Raw genomic sequence first — 16,134 nt, 5'->3', positions numbered from 1 at the left:
AAAAGAAAAAAAACTGTTGAGAAATCCTCACAGTTGAGGTTTCCAGAGGCAAAACACTGTAGGGTTGAGCAGGCAAAACACTGTCTGCAGCGTGGAGAGATTAAAGCAGCTGGTTCTTTATTTATCAGGAGGTGGGAGTGCTGCTGTGTGCCAGCACCGCTGTCAATCCATCAAGATCGTTGTCAGCTTTTTCCTCTGGCGGCGGTGCTCAAACAGCAGTACCACAGCTAATGGAAACAGAAAATCAAACCATTAACAGAATGTAGTGGTAGTGGTTGAATTGCCTATGAAACAAAGCAAGTGGATTAATGAGAATAACGTTTTTTTATTGTAATAAAACAGCCAAAAAACCCCAAGAAGGTGTTTCATTGCTTTAATTAGGATTAGAACTGCATATCAGAACTGAGGATAGAGGAAACACCCAAAGTAAAATTGCACTATAATCAAAGGCGTAATTACCATATGGGCCCAGACCCTTAGGGGCTAAACTAAACCCCAAGTTCACTGTGTAGCAATCGGTTTGTGGTAATTTTAGTTGCACAGAATCGCAGCTTATTATGAGGGTCTTTACATGGATCCTGCTTTGTTACCAGATCATGTGGCTCGATTTTAGCATCATCACATTAGTTTGTATTCTGTTGCTTGTATCATAAATATTCCTACAAAAACATCTTGATTTACTGAAATGGCCGAGTCAGAGTTCAGATCTCAATCTGGTTTGTAACTGCACTTGACTCATCCGTGATCCACATACAAGCTGGAGCAGCTTTGTCCATATGTGCAAAGCTGATTTGACTGAGTTTAAAAGGGCCTTTCTCTGTTCATCAGTGTCACATTAAATTGACTTACATATGTAAGACAAATGAAAGCAGAGAAGCGGTAACGAGGGGGGATGTCGTGTGGTTATGCAGTTATCAAAGCACGTCCAGATTGTTTATCTGTAGATTTGGAATAGACGGAAACATGAAAAACCTCCAAGGAAGATGAATACTTACAGGTGGTTTGTGTTAAATCCAATCACCACATAGCGAACATGGAGCCATGTAATATTCCAGCACAGGAATACTGTACATAATGCAGAGAGATGACAATAAATAGGGAGTCATAGACCCTCAAACAGGCCATGCACTAATCATTTGGACGTTGCATCATGAACAAATATCTGTTTGAAACAAATATCGTTTCCAAAAAGTTGCACAGAAATTGCATAACTCTTGTACTGATCCATGCATGCATGGAGAATGTAACTGCCTTGTCAAGCATGATGATGTACTAATTGTAATATAACACAAATACATATTTAGCAGAAAAACCATGAGAACCACCACTCAAAATGTCCATTATGATTTTTTTTTATTATGAGAGAAATTTGACTTTACATCACCACGGGGGTGAGAATAAAACATAAATAAAACATTCTTACAAAATGTTGCAATAAATCACCAACGAAACAATTTTTTACATTTGATTTGTTTTATACATAAATCATATTTACACATTTGTCTTTGCCCTTTTTTTTTTTTTTTTTTTTTTTTTTTACATTGTTGGGAATGAAACAACCCTGTACCACTTTTATAGTACAAACATTTCCTTCGTTTCAAAGCAGAGGTATAAAAGCTCTCCTCTCTCTCTCCTGAGAAGATGCTGGGTTCTACTCTAGTGCATTTTATCATTAAGATTTAAGGCTACGCAGGGTTCACCTGATGGACACACTCGTCTCATGGACAGGCCTATCATCATCGGGGAAGGAGTTCATTTTCCTGACTCGCGTCTGCTGATTGTCCCTTACAGAGAGAGGTTTGCGGTTCTGCCTGGTCGCTCCCTCCAACCATTAGACCGTCTTTTTTCATATTAAAGTTGCTGCTGACTGGTTTCACTGAATAACCAATTACAATCTCTGACAACTTATTTGTTTCCTGCGTCAATTACAAATGCCGTGGGGAAAATGTCACAGAGTGTGAAAGCCCACGCTCATCACATTATCTCTGTACAGCAACGACCTGCTGAGAAAAAATATGTCAATTTTTCTCAGCAGGGAGAGTATATAAAAAAAAGAAATGACAAAAAAAAAAATTGTTTCATACTTTCTGGTTGTTGTTGTGGGAGAGGGAACTAATTTAGTCATAGGTGCAGCGCTCCCTAGTGGTCAAAGCCCATTCCTCTGTTTCTTTGACAGGATTACACCAAATCCATAAACAAAAGACATGAAGCAACTAATTGGCTGGCCCTGTGAGCTTCTAGGAAGACACACTATAATAAACCAGTCTGGACATGAAGTCAAATCCTCAACACAAACGGCAAGTTAACAAACAAGCACTTAAAGATGAGACAAAAGAGGCAGCAAGAAAGCAGTTCTGTGGCGCTGCTCTGTAATTCACTCAAAAGGGTTGTTTCTTTGTACTTCCTACCTGTCCAGCAGGTAGTTGTGTAGCCCTCAATCTGGGCTAAGTGGGGCTAAAACACAGGCTTAGAAATTAAGACAGGTCACCTTGGAAACATTACATAAAAGCTACCAGCCCCTTATTTCCATTTTAAACACTAACAAGATGTAACCGCAGCATCTTTTATGTTCTTTAACACATTACCACACTTTGGATCGTTGTTGCTTTTCATGAGCATCAGTGCCCTCGATTAAAAAGTTCCACAGAAGACAAAGACCTCCTTGATTCATAACTCAAAAATGCATCAACATATTTGGACCAAAGTGCTTGACAACACTGATGAGTGTTGATTAATTTGAAGTTATCAGAGACTCAGGCAGAACCTGCTGAGCGGGTTTAGTCATTAAACGTTCAAACAGGAACACCTAACATCATTCTGGTGTTTTTAATTACCGTCCTTTCTCGTTTTCTCTAAAGCAGCTGCTTTGTCCATAAATAAAACAGCCTCCATTTCCTAAAACCATCAACCGTGTGGATCTACTGAGTCTGAAACTGAAAGAGGAAGGGTTGAAAGAAAAAGCTGAACTCTTTAAACAGACAAACCATTAGTATGCTACCTGTGGAGTTACACGCAATTAAAAAAAACGAAGGAAAGCCCCGCTTGTCATCACTCAGATGGATGATGAATAAAAGCCCAATGACAGGCAGATAAAGCGAGGATCAAGCTAATATCCCCCTAAAGCTCTAAAAAACACTAAAGGATATGAATTGAGCCATTAGACACAGGGAGATATGTCTCAGCCCATTCATTACTGTTGAGTCTGGAAAATAAAATAGACACACACATCTGAAGAGAGTTCCACTTCAAAATGGAGAACAAATACATAAAAAGACAGCCAAGGAACACTGATGACATAAAGCCGTTATAGAGGATTACTGGAGGTATTGTGCCAATTACATTTTACTTACAAAATGAGTGGACGTACTCATATCTGCTTTTCAAATAGCGAGTAAAGAAATGTATGGCTATAATATGTCTATACACATGGGAATGAAACACACACTGGGCTGCCTCTCCTCTGTGCTTTCTATTAATTATTAATCAGGATAATTAGGAGCCTCCAGTGCCACATGGAGCTTGGTGACATTCATATTTGTTTCCGAGTGGAATTTGGGTACGTCTGCGTCTCTGTATGTGTGGGTGCAGTCACAAAGAAAAGGCTTCTGTAAATGAACACAACAGCCTGTTGGTGTGGAACTTAATGACAGGACGGGCTGTTGAACAGGGGGCTGCTGGGGACATAACAAACACAGAAACAGAAAGGCAGTGAAGCCTGTGACATACTTGGCAAAGCTTGTGAGGCAATCTGCTGTGAAATGCTTTCAGTTTGATACTCTATCACAAATTCAAAACGAAGAGATTAATCGTCTGTCATGTAACCATGGCGAAGACAGCCAAAGGACGGTTTTTGGATACCTAAAAATGTACTGCTAGTCCGTGTCACCTATTTTCTTGTACTGTAAGTGTGCATGTCTTCGTGCACTCCATAGCAGAATCCCTAAAAATGTTTTACTTTCCAGAAACTAAAAGCAGTGGTATTTGATTTAAAAATGCAGGAAAAATGACCTTTCCTTTTCTTACATGTTAAGTTACATTGCTCTATGTCATGATGTGGAAAATTTACTTTTCAAGGTGATATTAAAAGGTGCTAAAGAGCAGTACTACGCATGTAGATGAAGGAATTACTACTTAGCAGTAACACATTGCTCTGGATGTCAGAACCGCTTTGATACGTTGATTTTGTTGATGGTGATGATGATGATGATTAGGGGGAAAGAGAGTCACTTCTCTCAGCAGAAGAAGATCTCTCCATCCAGCGAAGGCTCTGGGAGGTGCTGGGGATCTGGAGGGAGGAGAAGAGATGAGTCAGTGTCATCATCACAAGAGAGGATTCTTCCTGTAAGAGGATTTTGCTTGCAGATTTGTTGTAAATGTTCATTCTCCAGGGTGCTTCACACTGATCAAACCTTAGCACTGTGCCGCAGCTGAGATCCATTCAGGAGCTGACGGAAGCTGCTTAACTATTACATTTTTTTTTGTTAAACTGACAATGACGGGGAGTTTGACTGCAGTCAGTCAACACTTGTTTAAGATAATCAGTATACTTACAAAGATTAGTACATTTCATAGTGTATTATCACCGGTGGAACCGTATTTCGAAAAATGCTGCCTTCTTGGATGCCTCTATGGTAGATAAAACATGTGCCATTAACGGTGCCCTTCCAGTGGAGAAAATGTGATGATGTGCTCATTACGGCGTTATCCCTAACACTGACTAAGCGGTTCCATCAGAAATGCATCATGACTTTCTGGGTGCTGACCGCTTAGCTGCTGCCCTTTTTATTTTTCCAACCCCTGCCCCTCAATCAGCACTGTCAGTCCACTGGTTAGTATATATGTGGGACACAGTTGTGGACTCCACAGCACATGAAAATGGCTGGCAACAGGACCCAGCAGAGACTGCAGCATAGTACAATAAGTGACCGGGGGGGGGAAAGTACATCACAGTGGACTGTGGCTGCATTCGCTACCAGATGAAGGAGACATAGCGGTGTGATGCAAGCTGAAACCTCTTTCAAATACATAAACAGACTGAACACACATGACAAGCTGAACAGGCCTAAGATGAGTACTTGTTCTGAAAGTGTTGAAGATATGATGGGTAAAATTCTGAAACACGGGTTAAATTTGTCTGACCAATTAAACTAAATATGAACGCATCCCTCCCTGTTCACCTGCTGTCTGCGCGCTCCCTCCCTTGCCCTTCTTCTTCTTCTTCTCCTTCCCCTCTTTGTTTTTGTTCTTGGCTAGCTGCAGCAGGCTCTTTGAGATCTGGTTGTTAGCTTCACTGCCCTTGAGGTTGGTGGAAGATGAGGTAAAAGGATTGAGGCCTTTTCCTTTGGGCTTAGACCGCTGGGGCTGCTGTCTTGTCAGGGTGGAAGAGGAGGAGAGCTCCAGTGGATCCAGCTCCAGAGACTGTGAGCTCCCAGGGAACTGGGATTCATCTGATGTTGTAGAGGGAGTCCTCTGGAAATAAAAAAATATTAAATAAAAATGTAAGGAGGATGTACATCAGTGAGCGAATATGCATGAAAGGCATATTTAAATGATTTTGCAAGTCTGTCATGAATAAAAGATGATCATGAATGTTTTCAGGAAAGAGCTTAAAGGTGGAAAATGAAACACGCTTATCTACACATTTGGCACAAAAGTGTGGAAATACAACTGTGCTGTTTGGGTTGCATGTGCCACTGTTTGCTCGTTAACACGTTGCCAAGAGCTTTTATGAATTCACTTTCATAGAGGACCCAGGTTCAAGCCTCCAATGCAAGCATGCACAATAACCCCGCTGAAGTGTCATTGAGCAAAACAAAGGAGGCAGACAATTTCCCTGCAGGGAGCAACACATCACGTTATCATTGTTGTTATGATTTTTAAAGCGTCTCTGCTCACCTCAGCCAAACGGATCTCCTCCATCTTGTCGAGCTGTCGCTGCACGGCCTCTCTGTCCCTCTCCAGCTTCCTCTGGGCATCTCTAAGCCTCTCCAGGTCTCTCTGGTACTCCTCCTTCTTGTTTTGTAGCTCCCGCTTCTCCTCCTCAAGTACCTTGTTCTGCCTCAGGACCTCCTCCTCCTGCAGTGGTTCGGAGGGACATTGTTGGATTTATTGAAATTTTACAGCACAAAGATTTCGTGTTTTCAAATATTGGGAAGGAAAGTACTGCATTATTGTATAGACTGATACTACAAGTCTGAAAACTGAATGACTGAAATTTGCAGATATATAATATTTCTGTTTCATGTTCTCGGATAAATAAACTAGATAATACCAGATAACACTTGCTTGTCTGTTTTTGCGTGGATGTAGGCTTGTCAAGGATCATCCGTTATTGATGCCTTGCAATAAATCATGTCTCCTTTTATCCACCTTTTTTAAAGTAAATCAACTCTTTGTGAACACAACCTTTTAAACTGTAAGTCAGGAAAAGAAAAGTTAGAAAAAGAAAGAGCTAGACCTCGGCCATGTTCAGCAAATAATTTAGTGTCTGTGACAGATTTTACCGTCAACATTTTGAAGGTAAACAACAAGAAAGAGAGACTGCTTCTCTTTTTCGTCTTTTTCTTTTGACTTTATTCATCATTTTGTGTTTAAAAGGTAAGAATGTTGTGAGTCTGTCTGCCTCTCGTCATTGAGACTGCCTGACAATTGAGCCAAGGTAACTGCAGTAGGTTTATGTTTATCAGAGTGGCATAATATGAGAAAACAAGAACAGAAAGTAGTTAAAATGTCAATGTTGAGGTGAAATCTAGAAGCTCTTGATGTTTGACCATTTACAAGTCCTGTGAATCAAGTCACCAGTTCAAAAGCAAAACACAAAAACTAGCTGACTTTAAGAAAATCCTTTCTGCTACTACTGTGATGTCTTTGCATCCTCCATAGTTTTAATTTAACCCTGCAGCTTTACTTGAAAACTAAACTTTAAAAGACAGTTGTGGAATTTTTTGAAGGCAGCCTGCAATCGCTGCAGGATACTACATTATAATTTGAAAGGTAACATTTCTGTACAAGGTAAATTATCACAGTAAAAAACCAACCCACTGTTCAAAGAAAATCGACAGGGGTTACATTCAGAATTATAGCTGCCTAGAAAACTATTATTAATACATAAAACTCATAGAAAATGATGCATTGTTACCTGCATGTGCACCAGACCCTCCCTCTCAGTCAGATGCTGTTCCCTCAGCTCCCATTCTTTCTCCCTTCTCCTCTTCTCCTCAGCAAGAGCTGTCTGCTGTCTCTGCAGGGAGGCTAGCTCCTGCCGCTGCTTCTCCAGGCTGCGCTGCTTTTCTTGTTCAATCAGCGAGCTGGGCCTTGAGGTCTGCCGCGATAAAGATGTGCAGGAGGAGGAGCGCTCACTCAGGGCCTGCCGCTGATCCTCTATGAAACTGTCCTGCTGGACCACCACTGCCTGGAACAGACACAACCAGAGCCACAGGACAGATAGATTGGGTCATTTTGTATTTTGCGGTGTTCACGATAAAAGCAAAAAAAAAAGCTTCACAGAGTTGCATCTTTCAACTTTGATCTGGAGCACATGTATACATTGTATAGAAGCAATCTTACCTGCAGAGTGCTGAGCAGAAGGTGCAGATTGGAGACACTGTGGAGGACCTGCTGTTGGAAAACAGAGATCACTGAGCATCTGGAAAACCAAACATCCTGTTGCTGTGCTTCTTCTACTGTATGGGGGGAAAACTGTTTGATGTTGTCTTACTCATTTGCTGCATTTGACTTTGCTTGTTAAAGATCACCATGGATGGTAGCACTGCTTCCTTTTAAACACTGACCTTTTATTTTAATAAGCAGTAGCAGTGGATTGCGTGTAATATGAATTAAGCAGTGGACTAAGCCGGCATTAGAACTACTTTTAACAGTGATGTGACCTTTTCTCCATTCAAAACACTGACAAAGAGACAAGGCCACTGAAATTTCAGCAGCCACCAATGTTTACTAAGACACAAAATGCTCTAATGAATGTTCACTGGAAACTGCAACATGGTGTGCATAATAGTCTGCGTAAGTAATGCCAATGGTAGGAGATTAAGAAATTGATTGTAGAGTACCAGCATCTCTTGCAGGATTAAACAAATCATATTTTCTGTTGAATTGTTAACTAGAACTATGCTTGACAGAAGTATTTAAATTCATCTTTTTAGAACTCCATACAACCACCGTTATGTTTAATGTGCTGTATGAAGTGTTGAGAACTTGGAGACCTTTTTCACATTATCTACTTCTCAGCTTTTGCAACAGAATGGAAATATCCTCAGTGAAATCTCCTGACTGCTTCAGATGGATTGTTATGTAATTTAACACATTTATCACTGGTACCCAGAGGATAAATCCAACTGACTTTGGTGGTCCTGATTTTTTCCTCTAGCACATGGAGAGAGTGAAATATCTCAACCAGCTACCAGATGGACTGGCACAAACTGCTGAACAGACATCCATGTCCCCCAGAGGATGAATTATAATAACTTTGGTGATCACTTTTCATTTAATTTGGTTTATCACCAAAGTACTGCACAGATACCATGTCAATGAATTGGACTGATGATATTCCTCACGTGTACAGTACTTTGTGTTTAGTGCTAAATAGCAAATATTAGCATTTAAACATGCTGAAATAAAATGAATGATGTGATATAAACCGGATAAACATCAAAATATTAGCTCAAACTACCGATGTGCCTGTACGGCCTCACAGAGCTGTTAGCATGCCTGTAGACTTTTAATCTTGTTTTAACGATTCACTTCTGGAGGGTCTTTAGTATATTTCTGCTGCATTAATGTGAGTTTTGGACTTTATTTTTCTATCTTGCTGAATTTTATTACTACTGTACTTGCACTGCTTGGGATGCTTGCTCCAATCTCATACATAATTCATTTTAATCTTTTTTTTTTCCATTTAAAATTCTTTTTATTAAATAACTGTCTTTTTTTTTTTTTTTTTTTACAGAGGTGACTGTGGCTCAGGTGGTTGAACAGATTGTCTCTTGTCGCAGGATTGGCGGTTTTCATCATCATGTCGTTACGCCTAAGTGTCTTTGGGCAAGAACCCACCTGTCTAAGTGCATTTCTAAATGACGGTCACAATTGGGGAGGGCTGTATCAAGAAAGGCATCTGGCTTAAGAACTCTAGGCGTGATCTGCTGTGCAGCAGACGAAAGAAGAAGAAAAAAAAACAACAGCTTCCTCCTTTTACAGGCTCTGTGTTTTAAGTATGTTTTAAATGTAATAGCGATAATACAAACATCTAGAGTACTGCGACTACTGCTGTTAGCACCGTTTCAGCTTATTTATTAATGCGGACAGCGATGATGGTAACACAGAGTTTTGACAGTTTCTATGTAAACAGCAGCTCTAATTGAGTGGAGACAGGAAGTCAGCGTTACCTCACTGTTCCTCTTCAGCAGCAGCAGCACGTTGGCGTTTCCTCCCTGCACACAAAACAAACACACGCACACGATGTACTGTACAGTCAGAACACAGTAACACACTCACTTCTAGTGCGTCTCATTGTGTGTGTGCGCAGTATGTGCACGTAAACAGGCACACACTACAGTGCACATGGCAGTGTGAATGTGATTATAGTGTGGGCGTGCAGTAAAAATCTAATTGTATCTGGGTATGATTATGTAAGCTGATGCGGTGATATAGCAGTCTTGTAACTGTATTTTAAATGGTTATATGGGTTAACAATGGTTATATTAAAGATCCCCCAAAAATATACTATCCATTAACAAAGAAAAACAACTAATTTATTAGAAAATCTAATGCTTGAATTAACTCTGCATCGTCTCTCAAGTAATCATTCTGACTTCCTCAAACACTCCTGCAGAACCAGCGCTGAACTGTGGCCCTATGCCCAGGATGAATTGTTAATAAAATTTACTTGTTAATTGTACCTGAATAAAAAGTACTGCTCTTTTATTCGGGTACAATTAACAAGTGGCCTGGTGTCAAGTTGGTTCAGACTAACAAAATGCTTTTGTTAAGCAGCTTACTACAGTAGCTTGGCTCCACTAAAACATTCAAGAAACAATTATGTGCATTCCAGCTGCTGGATATATGAACAGTGCAGTGCTACAATAGCAGCACCCATTCATTTTCATCCACTGGTGAATTCTTATGCAACTTATGGCTGCAATTAACAACGGGACCTGGCAGAGAGAGTCACAAGGCTAATTCACTGGAGGGAGAGAAGCAGCTAAATTCATCTTAATGGTATTGTTGGAGGACAAATGCACCCCCACACATGGCCTCAGGTTCTCATTCTCATTCACGAAGGTATGGGGGCGTAGCAGCTTCCAAGTCAAGAATAATTGGCTGCTGAGATGCTGACCTTTTTCAAAACGCTGTCGGACTCTGTCCTGCGCAGATCTCCTGCCGTATCCTCGCTCTCTTCTCTGTCTCCACCTGACATAAAGGGATGCCATAGGAGACAAGAATGAGTCAGGCAGCAAATAAAAAACACATTCAAATCTTCTGCAAGACATGAGAACAGAGGAACACTGATATGGAACATTTAACATCTTTTAATATTGTCACGTGTATCATAAAGGGATGTTTACTTCCCTTTAAAATAAGATTAATAAAAGTTGGGTCAATAAAAAGTCTGTTCTGTTCTGCACTTATTGTTCATGTCTGTCGACAGGTGTCCACTACAATTCATAGGCATGAAATAACGTGCATAATGAACACTGGTCAGTATGAAAAGTAATTAAACAAAAAGAATATAAGAGGCTCGAGATCAATTTGGTTTAATGTTATAGTTATAGTTAAAAGGTGACATACGTTCAGTCACATACTGATCAATAAAGCAGTGAAAGAACTGCAGTCTCCAATTACAACTGGACCATGATCATCACCAAGCCACAAGAACAAAACATAAAATATGTTCTCAGGGAAAATGAGTTTTTCGTTTATTAGTGTTTTACCTCATGAATAGGTAAAAATTGATTGTGAGTTCAGCTCTGATGTTCATGAAAATATCAGCTAAGAGACAAAGAAAAGCACCAAATCTTTAATATTAATAAGGTGGATTAATCTATTAGTTAACAATTAAGGTAATTTACTAATCATTTAAGGTCTTTTTAAATGTATGAATCTCTATCAGCTAAATAGTAGAGCATAAAGTCACTGGTTTATCCCTTCAACAACCAATTCCTTGTCCATCAGCTGCTTCGTGTCATCTTCATTTCAGAGTTCGTAATCACTGAAACGACCTGCAGCTAGCTACCCGAGCAACCCAGACTCCAAAAAAGTTGGGACGCTGCAAAAAATGTAAATATAAGCAGAACATCACAGCAATAAAACATTCCGTGGAGCCGTTTTTCCACATTAATTCTCCAGGTGCTGCTACTGATATACAAGTCTGAACCTCTCATGGCTCAGTATCTGCCACACTGTCAGCAGAGTCCCATTTGGAGCTCACAAGCCACCAGTTCAGAGGTATTGCCTGAGGCCACATCCCCCTCCGGAAGCATCAGCTCTGCTGTCCAAGTTCCCGTCTAAAATGTTTATTTAACAGCACTAAACAGGGGCATTTTGGGAAGTGCTGGGTGTGGTGCCTGCTGTTATGTGAACACTAAAAATCAATTTTAGGGTGAAATGGTGAAATATTTTATCTGGACTGGGCTTTCAGCACTGTCACATCACATTTGCAATTCAGTCTCAGTGACTCGATTGATGTAGTTATCCACACCAGCAGGTCTGGGTTCAGTGCCTCTGACTGTTACAAGCTTCAAACATGTAGTCTGGCTGACCTCTTGGCCAGCGTGCACAATCTCTCTCTGGGAAACAAGCATGCTCCAGCAGACTTACTCTTACTGCTGTGCATTTGGTGACTGTCGAAGCCTCCAAAGGTCTCAGCCCGACGGGGCAAACACACCGGCCCCGTGCCTCCTCCCTCCTGGATGCTGGCCATCGCTCCGCCCAGGCTGCCATTTACCAGTGCCTGTAACGTCTCCACTGTCACACACACACACACACACACAAGCAAACATCAATGTGCAGGTCAGTAAGTGAATTACGCTGGCTAACTGTGTTACTGTTGAGCTCTGCACTCATGAATCCTACCAGGCACTTCTGCTTTCAACCTGGTATTGGCGCCTGTTGCTAAGCAACTATTGACAACCTGTTTGAGCAGCAAAGCTCTTGTACTAAAAGTTGAAATATTTTTACCATCTGATATTATATAAACTGCAGTATGGCACATACCTTATTGGTATTCACATATGTATACAGACAATGTAGCACTGTGACCTTTCCAGTGAAAATGAGGAGAAACAAAGCTGTTGCTGCTGGATGTGAATTCACAGTACAACACGATAACCTCAGAAGCAGAAGAAATGACATTACTGCTGCCAATTCACATATCAAATAAGGACAATTATTGCCCGAGGCTTTAAAAGGAGCAGGTGAAAATATATTCTGTAATAGTGTGGCTAAACCTTCCCTGTTAGTTTAAAAAGTGGAAACCGTTCTAAAAGTTCCCCATCACACATTTCTCTCTGCGTTACAGCTGCAAACAGATTGCAGCTGAATGTCAGTTACACAACCTGTAAACTGTAGAACAAATTTCTTAGATTTTGTGTCTAACAACACCTTTCTTGGAATACTTTGCCTGCAGCAGTACTTAGAACTCATTAAGGGCTGGCTGCATCTGTGCACAACTTCTCAAGTATCTACATAGCTCACAGCTCTGACCACTACAGTCAATGTATATTACCAAGATTGTAAATAGATTGTACATAGACCACCTACTGCTGTCAGTACATCAAATATACAAAAGAAATAACATAACACTGCACTGCAAATGCAACATCATCACAGTGCTACTTTGTCTTCATCTTTTTCAGCCATTCATATTTTGTGTATATTCTTCCTTAAAGACCAGGAAATGAAGAGGACTAAAAATGTTGTCTGGTAAAGCTTTCAGAATCTGAAAATAAATTGAAACAAATTAAATTGTCCTGCTGGTATTAGGTTTCTTTATTCAACAGAATAAAAGAAAATAAATACAAGTATACATTTTGACACACAACTGCTACATAGATACTTTTGCAAAAGTTTTATATTTTCACTCAAAGTTCAAAGTTTCAGATCCGCTTGTTTTCTTCGTCACAATATACAGTATCTATTTCAGTTCAATTCTCAGTTCATGATGCTTTCTTCTCATATAGATCTGATGAATAGGGGTTGCCATAGCACCAAATAGAAGTAAGTGAACATCCTAAAACACTCTCTGACTCTATTAATGTGTCTCTTAACCATCCCAAACCACAAACAACCTCTAGTTCTGCTCTCTCAAGCTCTGTTTAGATCCAACTACCAAACCAACGGCCTTTCAAGTATCTCAGAAAAGGTGAATTATTTACGTGCATGCTCATCAGATAGATGTTAGACTGCATGCTCTTGTGTATTGTTCAATTTCTGTTTAGGATCAAGAGAAGGGTGGTCGTCTAACCCTCCAGATGGTTGTCCCAAGTCTATCCAGATTTTTTCTACATACAGACTCAAAAATGTGTGAAAGGAGAAATATTTCTCTGCCTTACCTTCCTGCAGGGCATCCTTCATCACGGAGGCCCCCCTGGGTGGCTCCAGGCTACAGGCTGACCGGAAGAAAGGCTCGACCTGCCGACTGCCCTCCTCACTCGGGTTTAGGCCTTCCCACATCCCCCTGAAGAGCTGCACCTTCTCCTCCAGCAGGGACATGATCTCTGTATCCTTCTGCTTCAACAGATCTGACCGGCAGAGACAGACAGGAACAGTCAGGGAGGAGAGGGGGAGGGGGGAGAAAACGTCCCTGCTCTCAGTGACATGAGCGCTCTAAACGTGTTTTCTCACCTCTCATCTCCTTGGCTTTGGTCTCCAGTTGTCTCTTGTCATCTTCCGTCTCACTGGGAATCCCTTCATCCTCATCCTTCTCCCTGTTTAAACATACAAACCATCTTATACAACATTTCTAAATCTACAAGGGGTGACAAAGAAATTGATTACTTAATTAGCTGCCCGACAGAAAATAATGATTTTGATAATTGAATAATTTCCTGAATCATTAATCACGCAACGTTTTCTGACATTTTTAGAGTAAACAATTCTTCAAATAAGGATTATGATAAATGATGAATAATCATTTACTTCAGCCCGATCCATAACCAATCAGTATGTGCATGTGTGACACCGACACCACAGGACACTTTTAACCTTCTCGACAACCCTGAGGGAATGTTTCTAATATTTATTGTGGGAAAAGGCAGCCAGAACATCAATATAAAACTGTTTTTGTTTTTATCTCCTCCATTCCTGCCAATAGCCTGATCTCAATTTTGTATTTTGACAGAAGTCAGACACAGAGAGAGTGAGAGAGAGAGGGTACTAAATCTCTCTCCTTCCCGCTGGCTGCAGTCGAATAATCCTCTGCTTATAGTGAGCTGCCCTTGAAGCCAATCCAGCATTAGACTGTCCCTGAGTACATCCCATCCCCAGGTAGAGTAGTGCTAATCCTCCTGACAGCAAAGTGCTCTGTCACAGCTTACCATTTATTACTATGTAGCGACCTGGGCTGGATCTAACTCCTGGGTTACAACATAGACATACCACAGAGGTGAACCCTCAGAGGCCAATACTGAATGTAAAGCACTCTGAGGGCAGAGTTTGCTCTGCAGTGGAGGTTATAGGTTCAAGTAAGAGCAGGTTTAGTTTGGGATAACATGCTGAGGAAAAACCTCTGGCTACAAAAAGAATAAATTCATGTCAAATGACGTGCCAAATTCAAGTATTGGCATATTGCCCCAAATGCTGTTAAGTCAAAAACAATAAATAAATAAACACATAAATAAATCCCACTTACATGGACTGCATGGCTTCTTGGATAAGCTGCATCCAGGTGTTGCGCTCGTCCTTCGAGTTTGCAAGGACCTCCATCATCTCCGGTTTCTCGATGCCTGCCGTGATGAGGAAGAGGCCGCGCTCTTCATTAGCGACCTCCCTAACGATCAGCTTCTGGAGGGAGATGACCGTGGAGCGCTGGTCCTACAGGAAGAGGAGGTTGAGAAAGGAGGGGAGGGATTGATGGAGGCGAATGAAGGGAGGAGAATGAGAATATTAAAAAAAAGGATGACAGTGGGAGGGTCGAGGAGGAGAGTGGAGGAGGAAGGAAGACAAATGTTGAAGATGGGGAGAGGATGGGAAAGGCAGGAAGAAGGTTAGAGGGTTAGAGCAGGAGGGGGAGAGGAAGAGCAGAAGGATAATTATGAAAGGACGGAGGAAGGGGAACGGAAAGGCAGTGAAGATAGAGAGATAGAAATGAGGAAGGCCAGTAACAAAAAAAAAGAGGATTATAGGAGGGATGAAAAAGAATAAAGGGCAGAGAAGAAGACAAAATGAGATTCTGGTTAATGTTATCATCCGCATTGGAGACAGCTGACTTTGAGAGCCTCAGCAGTATTTAAATCCTTCAGGCTGCAAACATTATCAAGCACAGTTAAGTGTTCAAACACCACAAACCACTGTTTCATTTCTGCTCTGTGCAGTAAAACTCTGAAACTGTAACCACATCCCAACGTTTTTTCCTGCAGTCTCTTGTCTGAGGTTTGAAGGATGGGTTCAGATTTAAGTCTCTCTTTCTACCGTGACTTTACTGTGAAAGAATTCACAGCCATGGTTCTGTGCAGAAATCCTTCCACTTCTAGACACAAAAACATGGAATTTGTATTAAAAAAAACCCCACTTGATTTGTCTAACTCTGACTCCTGGCGCCTCATATTAGCCACGTTTAGCTGCACAGGAATCATTTCTATCATCCGCCCAGGTGAACTCTGAACTGCAACTTATTTTGCCCAAAACTCGAAGCTGGTTCACATGGCTGTCATCCATTAAAAACCACATGTTATTCCTCTTTTTAATGTCAACAGCCTCAACCGAAGCACGCCAAGCCTTTTTTAATGATGGATGTGATTATTATGCCACAGGCCTCCGTTTTTATTCCCCCTACTGTGTGTGTGTGTGTGTGTGTGTGTGTGTGTGTGTGTGTGTGTGTGTGTGCATGCCATGAAACTGAGAGTCCTGTAAACATGGAAAAAAACAACTCAAACCTATATGATTTATCACAGTTGGGTTAGATGC

General features: G+C 41.0%; 1 protein-coding gene and 1 long non-coding RNA gene across 5 annotated transcripts in view; one reads left to right on the top strand and one right to left on the bottom strand.

The window, feature by feature from the left end:
• The window catches only part of LOC109138399 (uncharacterized), a 90,973-nt gene extending 88,122 nt beyond the window's left edge, over nt 1–2,851 (top strand). Inside the window, exon 5 of the long non-coding RNA XR_003462785.1 lies at nt 129–2,851. This is a non-coding gene — a long non-coding RNA (uncharacterized LOC109138399). The remainder of the gene's footprint in view (nt 1–128) is intronic.
• Nucleotides 1,510–16,134, bottom strand: part of akap13 (A-kinase anchoring protein 13) — a 94,846-nt gene continuing 80,221 nt past the window's right edge. For 2 of the 4 annotated variants that reach the window (XM_019258375.2, XM_027281711.1), the window contains exons 28-38: nt 14,861–15,042; nt 13,855–13,937; nt 13,563–13,751; nt 11,830–11,976; nt 10,349–10,422; nt 9,399–9,443; nt 7,567–7,617; nt 7,139–7,411; nt 5,896–6,078; nt 5,178–5,469; nt 1,510–4,285 (exon numbers count right to left, since the gene is read on the bottom strand). In XM_019258375.2, coding sequence (XP_019113920.2) covers nt 4,233–4,285; nt 5,178–5,469; nt 5,896–6,078; nt 7,139–7,411; nt 7,567–7,617; nt 9,399–9,443; nt 10,349–10,422; nt 11,830–11,976; nt 13,563–13,751; nt 13,855–13,937; nt 14,861–15,042 — 1,572 coding nt within the window. In that variant the 3' untranslated portion in view covers nt 1,510–4,232. The remainder of the gene's footprint in view (nt 4,286–5,177; nt 5,470–5,895; nt 6,079–7,138; nt 7,412–7,566; nt 7,618–9,398; nt 9,444–10,348; nt 10,423–11,829; nt 11,977–13,562; nt 13,752–13,854; nt 13,938–14,860; nt 15,043–16,134) is intronic. The other 2 variants (XM_027281712.1, XM_027281713.1) reach the window with 2 other exon arrangements.

Source organism: Larimichthys crocea, chromosome VIII, assembly GCF_000972845.2.
Source record: "Larimichthys crocea isolate SSNF chromosome VIII, L_crocea_2.0, whole genome shotgun sequence".
NCBI classification, from domain to species: Eukaryota; Metazoa; Chordata; class Actinopteri; family Sciaenidae; genus Larimichthys; species Larimichthys crocea.
Note: the sequence above shows the minus strand (reverse complement) of the source record. Positions and strands in the feature narration are given on the sequence as shown.